Raw genomic sequence first — 24,292 nt, 5'->3', positions numbered from 1 at the left:
TGTGCGGTCTGTGGGGGGGGCGAAGAAAGTGGAAATCAAAGGAAAAACTACTTTATTGAAACAAAATCATTTAATGAACCTATTTATTGACACAAACATAAAATACACACTGGAAATAAAATAATAAAATGTATAAAATCCACTGTATTGAATAAACTAGTTAGGCTTATGGGAACATATCAATATTGCAAAATATACTGAGCAACTAATTAAAACTGAACAATAACAGTTAATCTAAACATTAATGGCTTCTTAGGCCTGTGTTGCAGAGCAAAGCTTTTCATATGATGGTGATCATTGGAAATTGACACTCTTAGTTCTCTTTCTATATTTAGGTTTTAAAGCAGCCACTGCAGAAAACCTGATTTCGCAAAGATAAGATATTGGAAATGGCAATAGTGCATGAAAAGCTCTTGACTTCAGTGCAGAAAATTCATCATCAACACTGGCTCAAAATTCAAGCAGCGATTTAGATGTAAATTGTCTTTTGATTTCGCTGCTTGTCGCGAAGTCTATAAATTGCTCTTCTGCTTTCAATTGAGAAACCTTCAGGGGTAATTTGAAATGGGTTTCTAACTCACTCGTAAATTGCCATTATGTTGTTGTTGGTTATAAAATAGTTTCTAAAATTCTTTCAACATTGTTAAACGATTTTCATTAGTTGCAAATAAAACTTTGTGTTGCTCTTCTGCCTTGTAGGTTTTGATAAATTCATCCACATTTGCAAACATTTCTAATTTTTGTTGCTTTACCTTTTTGTTCCATACTTCATTTTATATAAAAAGCATTAACTCTGTCACTCATAAGATATGTGAATTTTTTCATTGGAGTTACAGGTTTAATATATTTAGTTTCTCGAATATGTCCACCAAGTAACTCAATTTCATCACAAATAAGTTGTCTCTAAACTTCTCTGCTTCTTCTTGATTTTCCTCTTCCAAGAAGATTGTTATTTTGTCTCTTAATTCGTAAACATATTGTATCCATGGGAATAACCATCTTGTCTCACAGTAAAATAGTAATGCTGAATGTTCTGCTCCAGCCATGTCTTTACAAAGTTCAGAAAACAGTCTTCATTTTAAATGTCTAATTTTTATATAATTCACCATTGTTATAACTGTTGTTAACACAATGTTTAGACCAGGACTCATTTCCTTTGCAGCAAGAGCTTCTCTATGAATCATGCAATGTGTCCAAATACATTGCGGGGATTTTTCCATCACAATGGCTTGTAAACTTTTAAACCATTCAGACATAACTCAAGCACCATCGGTGCAAATTTCAACACAATTTTACACTGTATGTTTGCATTGCATATAAAATCATCCAATATTTTGAACAATTCAGATGCTATAGCTCTTTTTTCTATTGGTTTACAAAACAATAACTCTTCAACTGCTCATAATCCATTGCAAAATCAAACATAAGCAATTAAATGACAACCCTTGTTGTTATCTGTTACTACATAAAGTTGAATTGAGAATAATTGGTCACAAAGCTTCAACAAAAGTTGTTGCAGCATATCTTCACATATCAATATCTACAATATCAATCGCATTTGGCAAAATTAGGTGCAAAAAGCCTTAATAGTGTTGAGGGTTTTTGCACCTAGCTATTTTATATGCAATTTTGTAAGAAGCTAGTAAAGTTTTTTTCATTTACAGGCGAAGCTTTTTTTAATGCTAGATTTTTGCTTTTCAAAACATTTCAATTTGGCAGCAACGACCTCTGAAGATTTGTTAGTGTACTCTTTATGAAGTGTTTCCAAATGTCTTTTAAGTTTATTCTGTTTCATGCTATCAGCCGCCAAAATTTTTGAACAAATAACACAGTGGTCTTTCTTCATCATTTACTTCAGTCTTTGTAAAACCAAAATTTAAATATTCTGCTGCATTTCTTTATTTGACTTTTGGAGTGATATTCTGTGAACCCTGAATTTGTTGAAGTTGACACTTCGCAGTCATCAGACGCCTGCTTACGTCCAATTAAAAATTTATCCATTTTTCTACACTAGAAAAGATTGTTTTTCTACTGTGTATCACAGTCGTTGTGAATATGAGTAAAATAATGCTGACCATCGACTTCTTACTGTTGGTCACTGCTGTTGTCTTGCCATTTCAAACCTTATTTATACTCACAGAAACATTCTAGAACATTTGAGACTTCCTGTGATGAAATCGCAAATGTTTCCGAAAGGGCGATATGGTTCAACGGTCTGTGTAGTGATGCCAGATCTATACAATTCTTGAAAGATTTTGACATATTTAAATTTGTATGAATATTTAAAAATTTTAATTAATTCCTTTTTTTTTTTTGATCTGTTAACTTTTATGGATTTTGTCAGTGTCTCAACACAAGAATTGCAAGAGGGGGGGGGCACCACAAAACTAATATTAAAAAATGGGGCACACATTGAAAGAAGGTTGAGAAACACTGAGATACACTAATCACGTGGCTTCCTGATGGCTCATTATCTTTTTCTGTTTATAGAAAATCCACACATACAGGGAAATATTTGCACAAACATTCATGCCATCATCCAGCTCAACAATATGGTATCCTAAAAACACTTACTCACAGAGCTAGAGCTATATCTGTTCCAATTCTCTTGCCACTGAACTTACTTCCATCACACTTTCTTAGTTAATGGCTATAATCCCCACAGAATAGGAAAAATAATAAATGCTCCCCCCCCCCATTGCCTATTACACAAGACTACAGATATCTAGAGTGCTAAATAAATGTCAGCTATGCACAATATTTAAACCATTTGTCAAATTGGTAACTCTTGTCTGTTCACCTAAGGGCAAACTCTCTTCTTTATTACATCCAGGAGCATACGAAGTGCCCCGTTCTTGTGACCTAGTTTACTATGGACAGACATGAAGAATTGTCGACATTCACCTTAGAGCACATAAAAAATCCATTTGGCACTATCGTTATGGCAAGTTTCAGCCTAGCAGACCCTGCCTTGGATACCCCTTCACATAGGATCAAATGGAAGAAAACAAAAGTGCTACACAAACAACATAAGTTAGAGAGATTGGTTTTGGAATCAGCAGCAGCTTTAAAACATACTCCAAACCTCAACAAGTATGGCTGTATCAATTTACCAAAAATATGGGAGACAATCATTTTAAGAACTGATTAATACTTGTTTTCTTTCTCTTTATCCAACAATAGATGTGCCAATTAGGACTTTAGTTCCTTGGACTGTTGCAATTTTTCAAAACCTAGTCGCACTGTAACACCAAATTGTTGTTTTGTGTACTATGACAAACTGTTCTTGTGTTCTGAAGTTGGATATAATGCCAGCGAAATATCAGCTATTAAGTTTATAAATATTAAATATTAGTTATTTTCTTATTATTCTGTATTATGAATCAGTATCATTAAATAAACTAGCATTTATTCCATTTAACACACAACACTAATAACTGTAATGGCAGCTCACATTTGACTGAAGAGGAAGTCACACTGCTACATTCCCAAATACAAAATTTAAAAGAAATTAACAAATATATCTAAGTTTTCAGTGACATATGTTTGGAAGGAGAACACAGCAAGCAGAGAATTGTGAAGTTTCTGTGTCTTTGATAAATGAAGACCAAGCAAAAAATTAGAAGAAAAGTCAGGCAGTGGAAGACTGAGAGGGGAAATCCTTTTAAAAAGAGATAAGCGAGAAGTTTATTTTAATCATTAATCCAGTGATTAATCAGTGAAAACTGAAGGAAACTTTATTGCTCTCTAGTTCTTATAGGAATCGATCCAGTAAAGTTTATCCCGTTTTGTTTATATTTTTAGTCTGAAAAGTGATTTGAAACTGCTGATATGGTTTTTAGTAGTTTCTTCAATGAAACATTTCTTCCGTTTCTTCGGTGTTAAGATTTTCATGTAGAAAATAAATTCTGAAGTGAATGAAACCGTTTATATGGTCTTGAGTAATTTATTCAGCCGAGTTTGCTGTGACTTTCATATTTAAAGTAAACTAAATTATTATTATTATTATGTAACACCTCCAGGAAGTTTAAAGACTCATCGAGGGAGATGAGTTATTTCAGTGTTTGGATGTATAGTCAATATATGCTTTCTTTAGTATTCTATAATTCAGGATACAAAAGGAATTTTTGTTTTATGTTGCAGTCATAGGAAATTGTTTCTGTTATTTTTCTTCCCATATGAATTCAAGAAAGAGTGAAAGTTCTATGGGAGGCAGGAAGCTCAAGTTTCAGATATTTTTTCCATAAAAATAACTTAGCTTATATAATTGAAAGCGGCAGTGCAAAAAAGTGATTCATGTTGTGATCTGAAATATATATATTGAATATATATTTAATATATATATATATATTAAATAATATTGAATTCATGCTGTATATATTTGTGTTCTTTTTGTAAATTAAATATTTCTCTTGTGATTATAAAGGTGTTAGATGTGTGCTAGAGTTAAATGGTTAATGGGTTTATGTAAGAAAAGTTTTATGTATGATATCCTGGGATCTGAATCAATATACAAGATTGATTTTGATTTGTAGTATACTTCAGATATTTTCCTTTTATTTTGAAATTAAGAGTTAAACTACTCGGAGTTGAAGGAGTAACCCCCCGCACACAATATGCAAGGATATCTGCATAAATGAGGCATTACGTTGTGAACAGATAAATAACTGTTAGTTATCCAACTGGATCATGCAGACTCAAGGAATTGGATACATAAAACTCTGGGGACTTATTCATGCGTGTACATTAATGCAAGGAGGGAGTGTTGGGAACAGAGGGGTGGAGTTAAGTTTCTTTCTTTGGTGAATATTGTTGTGTCCCAATTTAAGATTATTAGGCTTTCAACTATCGTTACATGTGAAACTCTACTTGTCTTTGTCCAAATCTTATTTATATACGAGATATCACCCAAATACAAATCTTCAAGCTTCTCCTCCCCTTAGTGTCCCTAAATATTTATTTTATTTATACTGCACCTTTCAGGACATTTAGTTTAAGATATAAAATTCAAAAACAAGGAGCAATTACCAAAATATGTCTGAGTGCGAAACTAATATGCAGTCGTAACCTTTATCTCATAACTTGTTACGAGATAAAGGTTACGACTGCATATTAGTTTCGAACCACGCGATTAGGTTCGTAAGTTGTTACAAGTGGTGCATTGAGTGGCAATCTCAGACAACTGTATTTTCAATGAACAAAAGTTTATTGAACTATTAAACATGGTACAATTAATTCTTTATCAAATAAAACTCAAATCAATACTAAGAATACATAATACAAATTTTCCCTAGCTAAACACAAGTATTAGGTTAAGCCCTACATGAGAATTGTGATCATATCGCCATAACAGATTCTATACACACAAACATGTATAATCCTAGAACTAGTTGATCCTTTGTCTAACCCCTTACTGGTTTCATTACGCTATAATTCTGTATTTTCTAGGACATATATAATCAGTTACTCTAATTTTCTCACTAAGACAATAGGAATTAAAATTATCCTTTCGCTGAGCTAATACACACTTTTGACCTTTATAACTCTCTAATTAAAATACAATGTACATGCATAAATTTCTAGGCACATGAATATGTATTAATTAATAGTAACACCAAGTGTGAGCAAACAAAGTTTGCGCCTGAAAGTATCTTCAGGACTGGGGTAAGGTGATACAACACCAGGCAACACGTTGCAAAGGTTGAGCAAGCTAACATCACTCCTCTCTCAGTATCTCCCATAATGCAAAACACATCTACTTGCGGATATGTATAATGTTATGCATTAAGGGAAGGGCCAGTACCCAGACTAGTTTCTACCTTTATTGAGGTCTCTTCAGTGGGAGCCAGGCCCAAGTGGAGATTCCAGGCAGAAGCTTTATCAGAGTCATCTCTACTTATAGGAGTTGCCAAACGGTGTGCCACCTTTTTATTAAATTACTCTGGATTTATAGAAAGATGTTGAAAGTTTATTTTTCACTTGGTTACATGTGTTTTGCATTATGGGAGATACTGAGAGAGGAGTGATGTTGGCTTGCTCCACCTTTGCAATGAGTTGCCCGGTGTTGTACCACCTTACCCCAGTCCTGAAGATACTTTCAGGCGCAAACTTTGTTTGCTCACACTTGGATAAAGGATTAAACTAAATTTATTATAGTCTAACCAAGTGAAAAATAAACTTTCACCATCTTTCTCTAAATCCAGAGTAATTTAATAAAAAGGTGGCACACCGTTTGGCAACTCCTATAAGTGGAGATGACCTTGCTAAAGCTTCTGCCTGGTATCTCCACTTGGGCCTGGCTCCCACTGAAGAGACCTCAATAAAGGTCGAAACTAGTCTGGGTAGTGGCCCTTCCCTTAATGCATAACATTATACATATCTGCAAGGAGATGTGTTTTGCATTATGGGAGATACTGAGAGAGGAGTGATGTTAGCTTGCTCCACCTTTGCAACGAGTTGCCCGGTGTTGTACCACCTTACCCCAGTCCTGAAGATACTTTCAGGCACAAACTTTGTTTGCTCACGCTTGGATAAAGGATTAAACTAAATTTATTATAGTCTAACCAAGTGAAAAATAAACTTTCAACATCTACTAAAGTCCTAGTATAATTCTCATTAATCCTTTCTACTGTTCAGTAATTGAACAATGACTACAGTTACATATGATTTGAATTGACACGAGATTTTACAGTACCTTTTGACGGGTCTTTTACACTGGTCTACCTTTTTCCGATATTTTACCTTCGTAGGACGAACTCTTCTATAACTTATCACTCCTAAGTTCTTTTAGCACTAAGGTGGGCTTTCACAATCTTTACCTTACATTCTTCAATCAAGGACATACATAGGATCATCTATTCTGTGGCTGTGAAATTCACCACGTGGGCACTGACTTCTTTATAGAATTTTCTTTCTCTCATTATGATCACTGGACGATGAAACACACTGACATTATCTACTCTCTTTTTAAATAAACGGTGTCCCTCATTTCTTACAATAGGAACACGGAATCAAAATCCCGCACACTTTGTTTCCTTATTGTGTCGGATGGAGAAAACTCCTAACCCGTCACTTAGGAAAACCACGTGAGACCTATACGAAGACTCTTGAAGAAAACTTTGAGGGAAAAAAAAAAGCCTCGTGGGGGGGGGTTCCTAACCCTTTTATACGATGACCCCCCCTACCGGCACCTTCTTCAATTTCTTTTCTTTCCCCCCTTACTGGAGTCGATTTCACTGACCAGTTAGAGTGGTGTTTTTCTTACAAAACATCATGCGGTCCTTGTGCACATGACTGACACTTGACGAAGTCTCAATTCGGGAATTATGACCTTGAGCTTTGGTTTTTGTTTAAGCTAACCTCTATGTCATCTATACTAAATTAATCCCCTTTCCAAAATTTTCTAAGAATTAACTCGAATCTTTAATCTCTTATTTCAAGTGTCAAAACTAGCTTCTCACATACAAAGTCCTATGACTAATCTTCTTTGCTTTACTTAACCTTATTTTATCATATCACAACTGTAATAAAATTCCCTTCCTTTTTTTACTTAGTTCAACAAACAATTTTAGCTATATTTTTCACTTGGATGCAAGCCTGTTTTTCTTTTCTTTTATTTTTTTTATTCATTACTTTCAAAGGCTCTTAACGATATCTGCTTTGGAACAAGCTTGCTTACTTAGTTATCTATACAGGGTTTTTATTTCTTCTCTTGTTACACCATGATAACTGAAATTTTCACATCCTTAAGTTATCAGGGTATAACAAAGGTCCTCCCTTTTAATAATTTTATTTATTTATTTTTTTTGTTGTCAAACCTTTTCGGTTCTCCCCTCGCCTTTTAATGCGAATTCTCTCTAATATAGAAGTAGCCTCTTTTACATTTAAGTTTCCACATTTCCTAGGATTTCTTCAATAAGCAGAAACTTGCTGCTTATTGAAGAAATACCTGGTGAATTGTATGCACTGAGTTCTGCTATGCGCTTTATCCTGACTGTATCTCCCTCCTTTAGGTTTCTTTCTTATACTTCCCCCTTTAATGCCCCTTGTTGGCTCAAAATCGGTGGGGGCTTCTCTGATGGCGGTATTTAGGGCGGTTCTGCATGCATTCGTCAGACGTCCATTTATCTTTAAGGCATGCATCTTTAAGGAATAAACTCCTTTCCTGTGGTCTACCTTACCATTTTGTCGTGACCTAAGGTTATACCGTGTTTGTTCTAGTATTCTGTCTTCACTCTGATCCTTATAGACCCTATTCCCCGTTTTTGTGGGCATTTGCTTGCTTGTTACGCTTTGCCCCATACATTGTTCAAACTGATTGAACCTGGAGAACTCCCGATCTGAGACTGGAATTTCCCTCTCTCCTTGACAATCAGTGCCATTCCCTCTTCTTGTGGAGGCATTCATATTGTGGCTTCCTCCTTGACGAGGACTGTTACCTCCTTTAGTAGTCCTTCTCCTTCTGCATACCATCTCCATCGAATCTCCTAGGCATACTAACTTATTAGACCTCGTCCTATAAAGTTTTAATCTATCAGAGTGTACTACCCAGGATTTTCCTTGTTTAGATTTCTCTCTTATTTTAAATGTCACTGGGGACAATTTTTTTTGAATTTCATATGGTCCGGCCGTGCTCCTTCCAAACTGCTCCCCTTTTTTATTAACGGAATTCTGTTCTAACAAGACCAGATCGCCAGGATTCAGATCCTTGTATCTCCTCAATTTGTTGGCATAATTTCTTCCCTTTGTGAGCAAGCTTCACTGGATTTGTACACCATCTCATATGCAATTCTATTATTGGTGATCAGGCTATTGAGATAATCATCAATGTCTGGAAATCCTGAATTTACATGGGAGTTCCTGAAATCAGCAGGGAAGGTTGGCTCAAAACGTGGGGGGCTTCTCTGATGGCGGTTCTGCATGCGAATAATGTGTGATAAGGATGATAAAGAGTAGTGAACAATTTCTTTACTCTTAACAACTTACACAGCTGTAACATGACTTCAGCTGTGAAGTTGGAGCGTTTGTCAGAGAGAAGTGTCTGGGGTGTCCCATATCTAGAAATAATCAGCTTGAAAAATTTATAAGATACTGTTCAGGCAGATTGGTCCTTAATTGCTACAGCCTCAGGATATCGTGAGAACATGTCTATGACCACTAGAATGTACCTATTCCCTTTCTTGGTGAGAGGTGGGGGGGGGCACGATATCCATGGCTACAGCCTGAAAAGGATTCACGGGGTTAGGGAAAGACTGGAGGGGAGCTTTGCCCACAATGCTGGACTTCTGTTGACACAAATGACAAGAAGTTACATACGATTCTACATCTCCCTTCATCCCCTTTCATATATAACGATCACGAACTCTGTTCCACATTCTATGCACCCCTTGGTGACCTGCTAAGTCAGAGTCATGAAAGGTGAATAGTACCCATGGGATAATTTTCTCTGGAACTACGATTTTGTCCTTCCTTCTCCCTGTGACGCTTTGTTTGGACAATAAGAAACCATTCGGATCAATGTATAGTGTATGATTGAAAGAATCTTTAATATGGGACTTCTCTCCTCTTAAAACTTTCTCATAAATCTTCCCCCATACTGTATCCCTCCTTTGCTCTTCGATTATACGAGATTTTTCCCATACTTGTTGTTTTAAAGAATTGATTCCCTTCTTGCCTATCCCCCTTTCTAGGAAAAATCAACTCTTCACTAGGACTGACATCACTATCGTGTACAACATCCAGAGATCTGGACAGATAGTCAGCGACCAAGCTTGCTGAGCCAGGGATGTATTTTACTTCCAAATCAAATTCTTGCATCTCCATTGCCCACCTAATGATTCTCTGATTTTTGTCCTTCATTGAGGATATAAATGACAATGGTTTGTGATCAGAGCGCAAGATGAGATGTTGTCCTAACAACATATACCTGAACTTTCTTAATGCATAAACAATAGCAAGGGCTTCCTTTTCAATTATCGAATAATTTATCTCAGAGGAGGAGGAAAGCTTCCTACTGATAAAGGCGATTGGCTTAAACCCCCTTTTCTCTTTCTGCTCTACAATAGAGGCGATTGTGTCGTTGGAAGCATCAGCGATAAAGATAGAGATAAAAATTCCTACCCAGCTTGGGATACGTCAGGACAGGCGACTTAGTTAGAGCCAGATTTAAGCGTTGATGTGCTATCTGTTGTTCGTTTTCCCACTTGAATTTTCTTCCCTTTGTGAGTCTAACTATAGGTTCCATCAGCTTGGAGCATTCGGGAATGAACTGACCGTAGAAGTTGATCATGCCCAAATACCTCCTAACCTGCCTTACAGTTGTAAGAGTTCTTGCCTTTAATATGGCAGTGACATTTTCCTCTGTGGGTGTTATACCGTGTTCATTTACCACATGGCCTAAATATGCCACTTCCTTGAGGAAAAATTGGCATTTAGAACACTTCAGAGATAACTGAGCTCTGCTAAGTCTTTCCATGACCTCTATTAGTAGTCTGTTATGCTCCTTGACACAAGACGAGTAAACCAGAAGATCATCCTGGAAACAGATAACCCCTTCTCCCAACATATCAGATAGCACAGTTCATCAGGCTCTGAAAACTCATGGCTGAGTTCCTGGCCCCCTGAGGGAGTCGACACAGCTGATACTTCTGCCATCTTGTGGTGAAGGCAAAGTATTTTCTGTCCTCCTCCCTCAAAGGAATCTGGAAATAGCCAGAGTTCAGATCTAGTTTGGAGAAGTATTTAGCTCCTTCCAGGCCAATCAACAGGTCCTCAATCTTGCACACGGGAAAATCTATGGGTTTAGTGACCTTATTGATTTCTCTTAGGTCCAGTACAAATCTTAACCACCATTAGGCTTTTCTACTAAGATAAATGGGCTATTCCATCTAGAATTTGACTTTTCAATAATTCCAGCTTTCTCATATTCCAGGAGTAATTTCTTGAGTGTGTCCATATGCTTTAGTGGGGTCTGATATTGTCTCACATATATGGGCACATCAGAATTGATTTTAACAGCATGTTGAATTAGGTTAGTACACGAAAGCGAGCTGATCTCCTCTGTGAATACTTTCAGATACTTGTGGAATACAGACTTAAAGAACTCTATCATGTGAATCCTTTCCTGCTCAGAACTTAGGTTCTTAATGGTATCTTGGATCAGTTTATTCCTCCACATACTGGATTCCTTTTCCCAATCCTTCAATTCAACTTTCAAGGCTTTGCTCTTCCCTACATGGTCTTGCATTCTGAACTGTGGCCTACACTCTTTTCCACACAGGGACAGTGTTTCACTTGCAAAATCACATATAAAGTCATTTTTCTAAAAAAATCAATACCCAGTATGACTTGGTTGCTAGTGTGTGCAACCTCGGGTAAGACTAGCATCTCATGCGTGATATTGATAGGGAAACAAGGTATGGAAATCCTTGCCTTCACTCTCAAGATTGAGGAAAGCTCAACTTTCGCAATTCCCATGATCCTAATGGGTTGACTTAGTTTAGTAAAACTATTAAAGGCTACATCCTGAAATGCCTCAACCAAATTTTCTGGGATTACCGATATGTGAGTCCCAGTATCAAACTCAGGGTATACTCTCAATCAAACCTTCTACCAATGGCAGGGGCAATTCCCCTTTCACCTCTGCTAAAGAAACAGTTTGCATTCTTACCCCCCTTCTTCCTTCACTGAATCATCTCTCTCAGTTGAATCACCTGCAATCACAACTAAACTTCTCTCATTCTTACTTGATCCAAAATGCCCCAAGCTCTTTAATTCAACTATTTCTGAGATGAAACCCTCCTTTTCATTATTATATTGCCGTATCCCCATTGCCTCTTCCTCCCATGTCATCATGCATTGTTTGTCCAAAATTGATTTTGAGGAAAAGTTATCAGGGTGTAACAATATGTTGGGTTTCAGGTTGTTGGATGAACAATGATAGGAGAGCAGGTGTGTGCATGCTGCTAATGCATAGTACAATAATTTTGTAGTCCAATACTAGTGAATATCGGTGAATATGTTGGGTTTTCTGGCTGTAGACCAAGTAGGATGGACAAAGATAGATGTGCGTGCATGTTGCTGATATATAGTTCAATACTATTTGTAGTTCAATATTAGTATTGGACTACAGATTAACTCTCCTACCTGCCGTACGTGCATAATCTCATGTCTGTCTGTATGTTACAACCCCTTATCAGCTTGTTTGCCTCCTTTCCTTCATCTGTTTCTCAAACAAGCTGATAAGCGGTTATATTGAAAGTCAGTAACCTTCAGTATAACTGGCCTGTGGAACTCAAGTAATCCTATCTGAGCACAGTAGTCCATCACATTGGAGCCATGCAGTGGCTTTGATAAGGCCACATTAGAAGTGCAGTTACTAGTAGCATCTTGTAAAGAAATACTCTTTCACAGTGGTTCCCAAACTTTTTAGATTCTCGGTGCCCTTGCTGAATCCAGGTTTTCCCAAGGCGCCCTATGTCAAATTCTAACAAGTACACTTTGCAAAATAGCGAATAATTTTATTTAATTAAAGGATTAGATAAAAATAAATAAAACACATATTTAAGATCACAAAAAAAAGTAATTGAACAAATTCAACTAATTATCATTAGTGGGATGGATGAGCCTGTTGATCACCGCACATTTTCTCAAATCTTGGAATCAAACTGGACCCAGCCACCCTCATTTCCTTCTCCACATTGATTTTCGCACGATATTGTTTTTATCACAGCGACCGCCAAAAATCCAGCTTTGCACAAATAAGAAGTCGCAAATGGAAATAAAATTCTCTGAGCTTTTTCACTCAGAAGGGGATATTCATCTTTTACTGATATCCAAAATTCAGTTAATTCTGTGCTGCTAAATTTTGTTTTCAACATATTGTTGCAAGACAACTCAATAAGATTCTCTTCTACTGCAGCAGTAAATTCAGATGGAGAATTTAATGGATCTTGGCATTAAATGGATCTTGAATCCATGCAAATTTATCAATAATATCATTTTGAAAATATTTCTCAAACCAGGTGATAAGTTGTGATAAGTGTTCTTCAAAAATGGATTTCATACCTCAAGAGAAATAAACTCCATCGGAGGTCAAAAACTGTTGCAACAAGGGGAAACATTCTTTGCCTCAGTCTTCATTAATTTTTCTTTTCCATAGTTTTAGTTTTTTTATAAAAGCTATAAATTTTCTCAATCGACTTTAAAAGGTGCATGTTGCATCCCTGCAAGGAGAGATTCAGAGCATTCATTTTTTCAAAAATATCACATAAGTATGCTAGTTTTGTCAAAAAAATCTTCATTCACAAAATTTTCGGTATACTTGTGGTCTTCCTCTTTAAAAAAAATATAAATTTTCTGTCGCAGTTCAAACACATGAGACAAAACATTAACCACGAGAGAGCCATCGTCAAGTGCTGTAGTACAACAGACGTGTGCTCGGATCCCATATCCTCACATAGGTTTTTGAAAAACCTTGCCTTCAACAGCCGAGTTTTTATAAAGTTTACTACATTCACTACATATTCTAAGAACTGATTCAACGTAGGACTCAGATATTTTGATGCGAGTGCTTCCCTGTGAATAACGCAATGGGTCCACAGTGCATCAGGGGCTTTGCTTCGAATAAGTGCCTGCAATCCTCCATAACAACCGGACATAGAACAAGCACCATCATTACAGACACCAACGCACTTAGTCCACTTCAAATTATTTTTGGATATAAAAGTATCAAGAATCTTGAACAAGTCTTGAGCCCCTTAGTACCAGCAGTGATACTTTTACAAAAGAGGTCTTCTACAATGTTATTACCATCTATAAACCGTACATAGCAAATCAAGTGAGCATCATTATTATTATCTGTGGTCTCATCCAGCTGCAACCCAAATTCCTTCCCTTTTATTTTTGTAATTAATTGATCATTGCGGTCCTCCACTATGTGCTGTGTTTTGTGACTGATGGTGTTATTGGACAACGGCACTTTTGAAAGCAGCTTCCCAGCAGATGACTCACCGATCTTAATGTTCACCATATTTACAGCAGCCTGTAGAATAAGTTCTTCTGCAATGGTATGATCTTATATTTTGCGATTCTATGTGTCACCTTGTAAGATGCTAGCAAAGCATTGCTTAGTATTGATGCCTGCTTATAAAAACTACCTTTTTTGTTGATTTAACTCTTAACTTTCTGGTAAAATAGTCACGAGATGTATTAACCATGCTGGGATGATTGGTTTCTAAATGGCGTTTCAACTTACTTGGTAGCATGCACTCCGGTGCCAAAACTGTCATACACACTGCGGCCTCCCTTAACCATTGACTTCTGTCGACGTAAAACCAAAGTCGTCCAAATAACTGTCATCATATTTTTGATATTTACTCTTCTTCACACTCTTGCCATTATTTGATGGTATGCCCTCTTTATTTTCTCTCTCACAAAGCTTATTATTGTTTAGTAAAAACTGATCCATTTTTAAAAATACATAGGAGAAGAAATACTTCAAAAACTTCACTTGACTAAATCACAACAATATTCAATTGATACAATCTCTGAAAACTAATTCAACACTAAGACCGCGCGAAACTGACAGCTATTTATATACAAACACAAAGTACCAAGAAAGTTCGAGAAACTACTAAAACAATCGAGAAACTTAATTATTGTGGTGCGCCATCTAGTAACCATTTGTAGAGGCTTTTGCAAATGGTTATTACTAAGTGAGTTACTAGTTTGTACCAGGTCTGCTAGATGTCGCGTCCTATCACATTGAATTGAAAATGGAAATAAAATTATGAAAATTTTGCAATTGTGGCGCCCCTGTGAGGAAGCTGTGCTCCCCAGGGTGCCGCACCACACACACAGTCATTAATATTGGTCCGTAGAATATCTGTTCAAATCAGCTTGCAAGTGGTTCTGTATCATATGTCACTTTCATTCTCCACAACTTAGCATCATTAGCTGGATGATTAATATTCTATTTTTGACAAAACTCATGTGATAAATATAACTAACACTGGGTTTTATTTGTCATAAGATTTGATATGACTAGTGACTGACTAGTTTCACCATGTGAACTAGTGGCTTCATCTGGGTTTGGAGGAACATACAAATATAAATGAACAACAAGCTTTGATTATGAATTAGTATGAATCGATACATCACTATAAAAAATACCAAATGCGTAGGAACTGTTACAAGTACAATAGAAATACATGGAGCGTGGATGCTAGCACAATGTCAGTCATTATTCAGCAGGTGTGTCTCGTAGTTAGCAGAGAAATTAAACTCTGATGTGTTTAGAGATCTAATAATAAATTAAACAACAGTGGCTCATGCACAGATCCCTGTGATACTCACTGCTCATTCTCCTTTTGTTAAACCACTTCCATACATTACTCTGATACTTACATGCAGTCACTCCTATCCACATGACTGCTATTGTGGTATATGATGAATCTTTGGAAGCTGTAGAGGCGTGGAAGTTAATATCACATTAATACTGATGTGATATTAACATTAGGTATTAATACTAATGTAATATATAGCATTAATACTTATCACAAGCTTCTTTTGCATACTGATCCCTTTGAGTTTGTATAACAATTCTACTGCAGGATCTTTACAGATGCCTTTGTAAAATCCAGAAGTAAGGTGGTATATCTTTTCTCTGATTCAACTTTGTAGTCTCTCTCTCTATTATAAACCATGTGCAGATTACTAAAAGAAGACCTTCCTTTGACAAAAGTAATGTTTTCCTTTGTAAGACAATCATAGTGCTATCATCCAGCTCTATATGTGTGTCATAACCAGCTCTCCAGTGACTACTCCACATTGGTCAGTAATTGGTTGCATCAATTACTGACTGGTAATTGGTTGCACCAATTACCACTCAGTAAATTAGAGGTATTAATACCTCTAATTTATCCACCTCTGGCTCTTCATCCAGTTTCCCCCTCAGCATTGAGCAAGAGAGAGAGAGAGAACTAACGGGTCTGCTTTTTGTATTTCTAGTAGCATTTCTAGCTCTTTCTAGTACTGACACTTTTTTACTATTCACATTTACCAAGGTTATTCTTCCACAGTCATCTTCCTTTTACTTACTCTGATGTGTTTAGAGATCAGACAATTGCAAATTGCATTTGGCCTGTTCAGCTAACTTCTTTTCATTTTTTGGATTTTACATTCTTTACTCTGGCTATCATTCTCTTATACTACTAATCAATCTGGTTATCATTCTTCTCCCAATATTGGACATATAGAATTAAGAAAATCATTTCAATTTATTTTCTCATGAAATGATTTTCTTAATTCTATAAGTGCAGTCAGACAACTTTATTCAGGATCTATGCCTAACTGCATCCCCATAAAAGTTAACAGATCAATATTTGAGCAGTTGGCTTGTAGATATTCTTGAGATCTTATTCGTTTGTTATAGCAGGTTCCTGGAATGAAAAGGAATGCCATCTACTATAGTCAGCAAAACTGAGTTTTATTTTTAATCAGTCAAAGGTAATCATTGATGTACACAAGGAAGAGATTGAGTAAAGGAATGAAACTATGAATAGGAGATGTTGAAAGGATAAAAAGCATTGTCTCTCACATATTAGCAAGAAAGGAAACTTAGGGTTATAAGATGAGAATTTGCTCAAGAGATCTTTGTATTATACACAGTCAAATGCCTTGGAAATCTTGAGGACAACACTTCAGTCTCTTCAAATTTTTCTATAGCATTTGTCTAGAGATGTAATTTTAAGTGAGAGAGAGAGATCTCTATCTATATGATACTTGTAATCAGTGATTAATGTTTTTTATTCCTAAAACTCATGGACATTTTATGTGTATAGTTTTAAATTCTAAATTCTGTGGAAAAGATCCACACCAGCACGCCTTGTTGACTTACTGCTGTCAAAAATAAATAATAATAATAATAAAAAAAAAAGCATCTCTTTACCGAATGGATTAAAGAAGAGAAATAATAAAATTTCACGAACCAAGTGATTACTTTGCTACTGCATTAATTTTAAATATAGAAGTAGTCCTTTAATCTTTAATAATTTTTTTTAATATCTCCCACAGAGAACTAAATTCCAATCGTCTTCGTCAGATTGATGGACTTGGCTTTCAAGGGCTTGAATCATTAGTAGTACTGAAACTCCGCCATAATGGTATAAGTCAACTCTCAGATGGTTCCTTTTGGGGACCACATCATAGCTTAAAAAAATTGTAAGTGGTGTTACATTTAATGTACCAAATATGCATTTGAATTATAAGTTTTCAAAGAAATTCTTCATTGTAGTAAGCTCTCAGAGTGAGATAATTTATCTTTCTTGTCTGTATTTTCAAGCCAGAAATTTCTCTTGTTAGACATTAATTTTGCTGCTGTAGAAATATATCAGTTTACTTAAAAAAATAGTTAATCCAAATGAGTTAAATCCAGTGATTAAAATTTATTTATATAATTATAACATATGGATAAAATAGTTGGGTTTAACAGTCATTAGTATTACGTAAAAGTAGTACAAATTAAAGATACCAAGAAATTATATTCTTGGTTTAATCCTTTATCCAAGTGTAAACAAACAAGTTTGCACCTGAACTATTTTCAGGACCGGGGCAACTTGTATAAAGAAGCTAATGACTTCACATCACTTACTTTAGTATCCTATAATACAAAGCACATTTTGCAGACATGCATAATGCTATGCCATTATGAGAAGGGTCACTACCTAGACCAGTTTCAATCTTTATTGAGTTCTCATCATGGGAGTCAGATCCAGAGGTGAAACTAAGGTTGAAGTAATGCAGAAGTCATATTTTCATATATGAGTAGCCAAAAGGTGTCACATCTTATTATTATTATTAAAATTTTCTGGATTAGAGACAGTTGTAAGTTTTTCCACTTGGTTATACTATAAATTAAAGATACCAAGTAATTATATTCTTGGTTTAATCCTTTATCCAAGTGTAAGCAAAAACTCTCCTTCAGTATTAAGGAAATCGAAATGTCAGAGAAATATATTTTTCATAAGTGAACCCTCAGTTAGTGTGTAAAAGTAATTGCAAAGATGCAAAGAGAGCCAAAAGGCTTCATTTCATTACATCTCCGAAATGAAGCCTTTTGGCTCTTTCTTTAGTAATTGATGATGTAACAGTGATGTAGCACATCACTTGTGTTCACTGTGATGTATTCGTTCCATTAAACCAGTGGTTCTTAACACATTCACTGCCAACTAAGAGTATACTCGTAGTTGGTATATGAGCCTCACAAGCCAACTAAGAATATACTCATATGATGCTTACTGCCAGCAACAAGATTACTTGTACTGACCTTGAAGAAGTGAAAGTGTTTGGTGTGCGGAGCGAGCAGCGAAACTGTGTATACTTGTAGTTGGTATATCAGCCTCACAAACCAACTACGAATATACTCGTATGTTGATTACCGCTGGCAACAATATTACTCGTACTGACCTTGAAGAAGTGAAATTGCTCGGCATGCAGTAACAAATTATGGCCGAGGAGCATGGCTGCGAACGTGTTAACTGGTGTTCTGCGAACTGGTTACAAGTGTTCTTCCGCCGGTGAAAGTGTCACATGACAGTCTGAGTGTAACTGGCTACTCTGATCTCTATTTCTTTGGAAAAACTGCATATCAAAAAATAATACAGTAGATATGTTTCCTTTGCTCCATAATAAAAATGTCGAGGGAATTATTTCCGTTATAACAGAACATTTAACAATATTGGAAGAAAAGATTTCAAGTTACTTTCCTTCCTTAAATGCACACAATTATGATTGGATACGAAATCCATTTAGCACAGTTAATAGATCGAGTTGTGAATTTTCATTACAAGAAGAACAATTAATTACCTTGTCAACAGATCGCACTCTAAAAATGAAATTCTCTGAAATAACTTGAGGAATTTTGGATTTTTGCCCAAGCCAAATACCTAGTTCTCACCACAAGGGCACTGAAAATTTTGTTACAATTGTCAACATCATATTAGTGTGAGCTCGGTTTCTCAATATTAATCAATATAAAAACTAAAAGACGTGAAAGACTTACTAATATAGAAAAAGAAATGAAAGTAGCTATATCACATATTAGACCTAATATTGCTGAAATCTGCAAAAGCCGACAAGCCCAAGTCTCGCATTAAATAAAAGGCAAATCCATGCATATTTTTATTGTTAGTTTTATGACCGTAATGCTTTTGGGTCATATTTTTTCTTATAATCAAAAGTGTTGTGGGACTTCGAAAAGGTTAAGAACCACTGCATTAAACCTAATAATGAGTTTAAACCAGCACATAAACTTCGATTTTCAGGTGTGCTGATCGATGTAATTAATGATTTCCAGGCATCATTTAAAGTGACTCACTGGTTTCATATACTCATTCTTGAAGGATCCTGGAAGATGTGAATGATTGCAGTGGATTTCTTGAGACAGTGTGAAAAGGGTAATGTCTGCCAAGGGGCAATATCCCATCCTCCAAGAATATGTGGTAGATGAATGATGCACAAGCCCAGATTTTTCTTCTCTTCTGTATTATTCCACATTGCTGAGATGTTCATGTTTTCTCGTTTCTAAACGTCTGTTGTCAGATCAGTGTAAGTTTAGACCACAAGAACATGGAATTCAATAAATGTTTGTAATCCAGATGTTTGTAAAAGAGGGTTGCCATCTTAAGAAGGTCTAAGGAAGCTATGGACAGTTTGGATAAATCTGTAGGCTATCCTGATATTATGACTCTTGAGTGAGGCAGTGATCTTGAAAGCCCACCCATTACTGGATGTTATCTTCATTCTTCATCTCTTTGCCATACCTCCCAAAAATTAGATATAATTAATTCATGCTCTAAAACAATAAGCGCTCTGAAAAAAAAAGAAGAAGAAAAAAAAGAGCAAAGGAAAGATATGCTAAAAGAACTTCAGTCAATTTCTTCTCTGTTAGTTTGTCCTTAATGAATATTCAAAGAACACCATCAAGAGGATGCTATTTTCTGTACTTATCCCCACCAAAATCCAACAATTCAGTATATATTTTTTTCTATTTCTATCCTATTGGTTTATCTGAGTATTGTTTTAATTTGCAGTCCTTTCTTAATATATCATCCTGAAGCCACTGGCCCTTAGTGCATGCACAAAAATAGTTGGTGCATAACCTACTTGTACATAATGCTGACAACTATTAAAAACAGATATTTTATCACTGAGCTTGTCCTGTAGTCAAAATTTCATTTTAAACATATAGATAAAATGAATCTATAGAATTGTGTGTGTATATGAAACACCAGAATAAGTTGATAGCATTTATTTTAATTGACAACATGGTTTAAACATCCTAATTGCACAGGATTTCTTCAGGTGCGAACATACAATCAAATAAACTAGTAGAGAAATAGTAAGGACTAACAAAAGTAACAACTGTTATGCAGTTATAGACGAGACTGATGCTATTTTAAAATATTTCTAAATTTTCTAATATTTTCTAATATAATAATTTCTAATTGTTCAGAACGTTGTGTGTAATAAATGTTATTATATTCCAGCGTTCTGCCTTATAAATTTTTAGTCATATACTCATGAACCAGCAAAGTCTACATACTTCATTATTATCATCATAATGCTGATTTCAGGTATAGACCATATTGGTCTGTTCCAGTCTCATTATCATCCACTATCCTTTTTTGAGGTCTACCCTGCCTTCTCTTTCCAATTGGCTTATATTTTAGTATTTGTTTAGGATATCGGGCGTTGGCCATTTGGTTTACATGTTTTATTCATTTTTGTTTATAATTGTTTAATTTTTCTTCTATTGATTTTGTTTTTAGTTCTTTTAAAATGTCTTCATTCCTATTTTGGTCTAATAATGTGTATTTTGCAGTTCTTCTCATAAATCTCATTTCACTTTTTTATTCTTTGTTTATCTTGTTTGTTTATTGCCCAAATTTCACTGCAATATAATAATGTGGACAATGCTAAAGTATTGCATATTTTCAAGTGTGTTTCTTGTACTATATTTGGATTGCGTGTTCTATTTATATCAGGCCTATAATATGTAAAAATGTTGAAGTTTTTAATTTTGTCTTTTTTTCCTTCATATGATATTTCACATCCAAGATAACAAAGTATTTATCTGTTCTATTATTTTATTATTAATAACTATTTTACTTCTAACTGGAGTTTGTCCACAAAATGCCATTGTTTTAGTTTTATCTATGGAAATTTTCATTCCAAACTGTTCTACTGTAACGTTTAAATTATATATTGCTCTTTGTAAATCATCTTCCTTATCTCATATTATTGCCTGATCATCTGCAAATAATAGCATATTTATTTTGTTATTCCAGGAAATTTCTTTATACTAATCACTTTATATATACATAGATATATAGATAGAAAAAAGTAGTGTCTTGTGCCATTTAGGTTGGTTGTGATGTTGGGTGGCTAATGCAACCTGTGCTACAAAATTCACATCAATTTGACCGTATGATTTCCTTTTTTATTGATGTATGAAAGTTTTAAGAGTTCATAGTGCATCAGAACTCATCTTAATTTGTCCAATACAATTAATTGTTGGATAACTTTCAATACTTTAATTTATCAATTAATATAATTTTAAATATGGAAAGCATAAAGGTGAAATTAACAATAGCTATGTTTTACACTTGGCATTTATGTGAGAAGCACAAAGGGTTATGTTTCATGGTGAGATTAGATTATCATTGGCAAATACCATAGTGATACACAGATAATATGAATTTTGATGCAATTTTTTAAATACAGCCACATAATATGCACAGAAATCAGAAAAAGTAATCACTTGGAGAATTATTATTTTTCCAGAGTGAACCAAAGAGAGGGTGAAATAACTCATTTTATTTAGTTATTTATGCACAAGTCCCAACCTCCTTTGACTATAATCATACAATCTGCAAAAGCTCTTCAGAAAATGGGACATTCAGTAGATCGGTAACTCTGTTTCCCATTGTAAATATGGACAAAAAGTTATAAATTATTTATAGAAAATTATATATTAAAAACGTGTATATATATATCAGTGTCCTGAACATGTCAGTACACACTTCACGCACATAAAACAGATGAAACTAAGAAAACAAAAACAGCAACCGATGAAAAATGACAACATTCAGGTGGATTTGTTGACACAGTAACCAATCATTGCCACTGATTTCTGGGTACTATTGTCTCAGTGCATGCCCTGCCTCACCTTCTAGGTGGTTTAAAACCACTGGAACCCTAAGAATTTGACCTGTGATGCCATATATATGTTCAAAGGGCTCAAAGGTATCCGTATTTGTAACCTCACAATTGGGCTATTAACACGAATGCGATACGATGTTTACATGTCGAAAAGTGTCCTCTTCTTGAAGCATTAGTATATTGTGTTTAATTTTAGGAATCATGTGAAGCCAGGAAACAATTAAGAGAGGAATTTGACAGGAATAAATGTAAAAATATAATATTGATAAATTGTTGTGGTAAATTTAAATTGATAAATGACTTCTTTCTCTTCCCCCGACTTCATTTGCTGATGAAAGGAAAGTGATACGACACCATTGAAAACGTTTAAGCTGCAGTAACCGCGACCCTCAACAGTATCTCCAAAACCGATATAAAAATCTCATTTAACGAATTAATTGACGGTGCCAAACGCTGTATTGAAGCTGAAGGAGAGTATATTGATGAAAATAAATTATTTGAATAATTATAATTGGCATGTGTTTTATTTTCTATCAAAAGTTCGGTTTCTTTTTGGACGGAGGATGTATGAGGAGAGGGAAAGATATTTGTTTTTGTGAAATATAAATAACCAATAATAAACAGTGGCTATATATGTTGGTAGTTCAATAAATAGCTGTGGTGAGAGGATTTATTGAATGAGCTAATAATGATCAGGTGATTCTTCTAGGCATGGCAAGAATTTGTTGATTGATGGAGCAGCAGATCATTTTCTACAATTTGTTAGACTTGTGTTATGTGTTAGTTATATGGATTTATTTCTATATTTTATGTATGTTCACTTTGTTTTCTAAGAATTTTCTTTTATTCACTAATGATCATTATACGCTTATTTCTGATCACTATCAGAATTATCCATGTTTTTGCAAATTCTATCTTCATCACATGAATTTTTTTTCTGTTTTGTCAGTAACTCTTTCTATCCTATCAATAATAGATATCTTGCACATGATGGTATTTTGTTGGAGATCAACAGATGCATTTATCTTCTTATAATACATAGGATTCATTTTTATTCAGGAATAGAAGAATAAATAGGTTGGGAGTGAAATAGATGTGCAATCTTATTAAGCAAGAGATTCACAAGAAGATGATGATGTGGAAAACATATTATGAGAATAAGAGTGAGAGGAGTTATGAAACATAAAATGCATACCAGAAAAGTAACAAGTATTATGCAGAAAGCTAAATCAGAGTATGAAAAGAAATTGGCTATGCAGGCTAAAGGCAATCCAAAAGAATTTTATTGTTATACCCAAGCAAAATAAAGAATGAATATAGAAAAATAAGTTTACTGAATGCAGATAGTATTCTTGTTTCAGAAGCTAATGAGATTGTTCAATAAATGAGGGTTCACTTTGCTAAGATATAACAATCAGGTGTATGTTACTGATACATTGGATGAAGAGTTAGAGTTACATGAAAATGAGGTTGTAGAGCTGTTGCAAAACCTGGATAAGAATTTTTCAATTGGGACAGAAGGAATATCAGCACGTTTGCTAATGGAATATTCAACCAAATTAGCTATGCCTTTCACATGTTTGTATAACTTGTCTCAGCTCAGGAATGGAATTAATGTATGATAGTTCCATTGTACAAGGGTGTTGCAAAAACGATGTGTCTAACCACCAGTCTATCAATGTCTCTGGTGTTGTAGTGAAGATTTTAGAGAAGTTGGTAAGAACTCACATACAGAAAAGCTAAACAAGCTATACTCTGCAAGAAGCAACATGAGTTTACTAAGGAAAGATCATGTTTTAGCAGTTTGCTCATATTTTATAACAATGTTACTGCAAAATTGAATAAAGGTAATGGATACAATATGATAATGTTTAATTTTGCTAAGGCATTTAATAGGATATCACATGAAAGGTTGTTGCATAAACTGGAGAATATGGGATTGGAATATAAACTCTTGACTTGGATCAGTGGATAGTTAACAGACAGATATCGAAAAGTGGTACACAGCAGGTGTGAATCTACCAGGTTTAAGGTGACCAGTGGTGTACCTCAGAGTTCAGTGCATGGGCCA

At 35.1% G+C, this 24,292-nt stretch overlaps 1 protein-coding gene across 1 annotated transcript in view; it reads left to right on the top strand.

Annotated features, from left to right (window-relative positions):
• LOC150106600 (uncharacterized) overlaps positions 1-24,292 on the top strand; it is a 468,912-nt gene that overhangs the window by 167,144 nt on the left and 277,476 nt on the right. The window contains exon 7 of the mRNA XM_090393439.1: positions 17,074-17,220. Coding sequence (XP_090249565.1) covers positions 17,074-17,220 — 147 coding nt within the window. The remainder of the gene's footprint in view (positions 1-17,073; positions 17,221-24,292) is intronic.

Source organism: Typopeltis vanoorti, chromosome 5 (assembly GCF_054136105.1).
Source record: "Typopeltis vanoorti isolate ZY-2024b chromosome 5, IOZ_Tvanoo_1.0, whole genome shotgun sequence".
In the NCBI taxonomy this organism is placed as follows: domain Eukaryota; kingdom Metazoa; phylum Arthropoda; class Arachnida; order Uropygi; family Thelyphonidae; genus Typopeltis; species Typopeltis vanoorti.
Note: the sequence above shows the minus strand (reverse complement) of the source record. Positions and strands in the feature narration are given on the sequence as shown.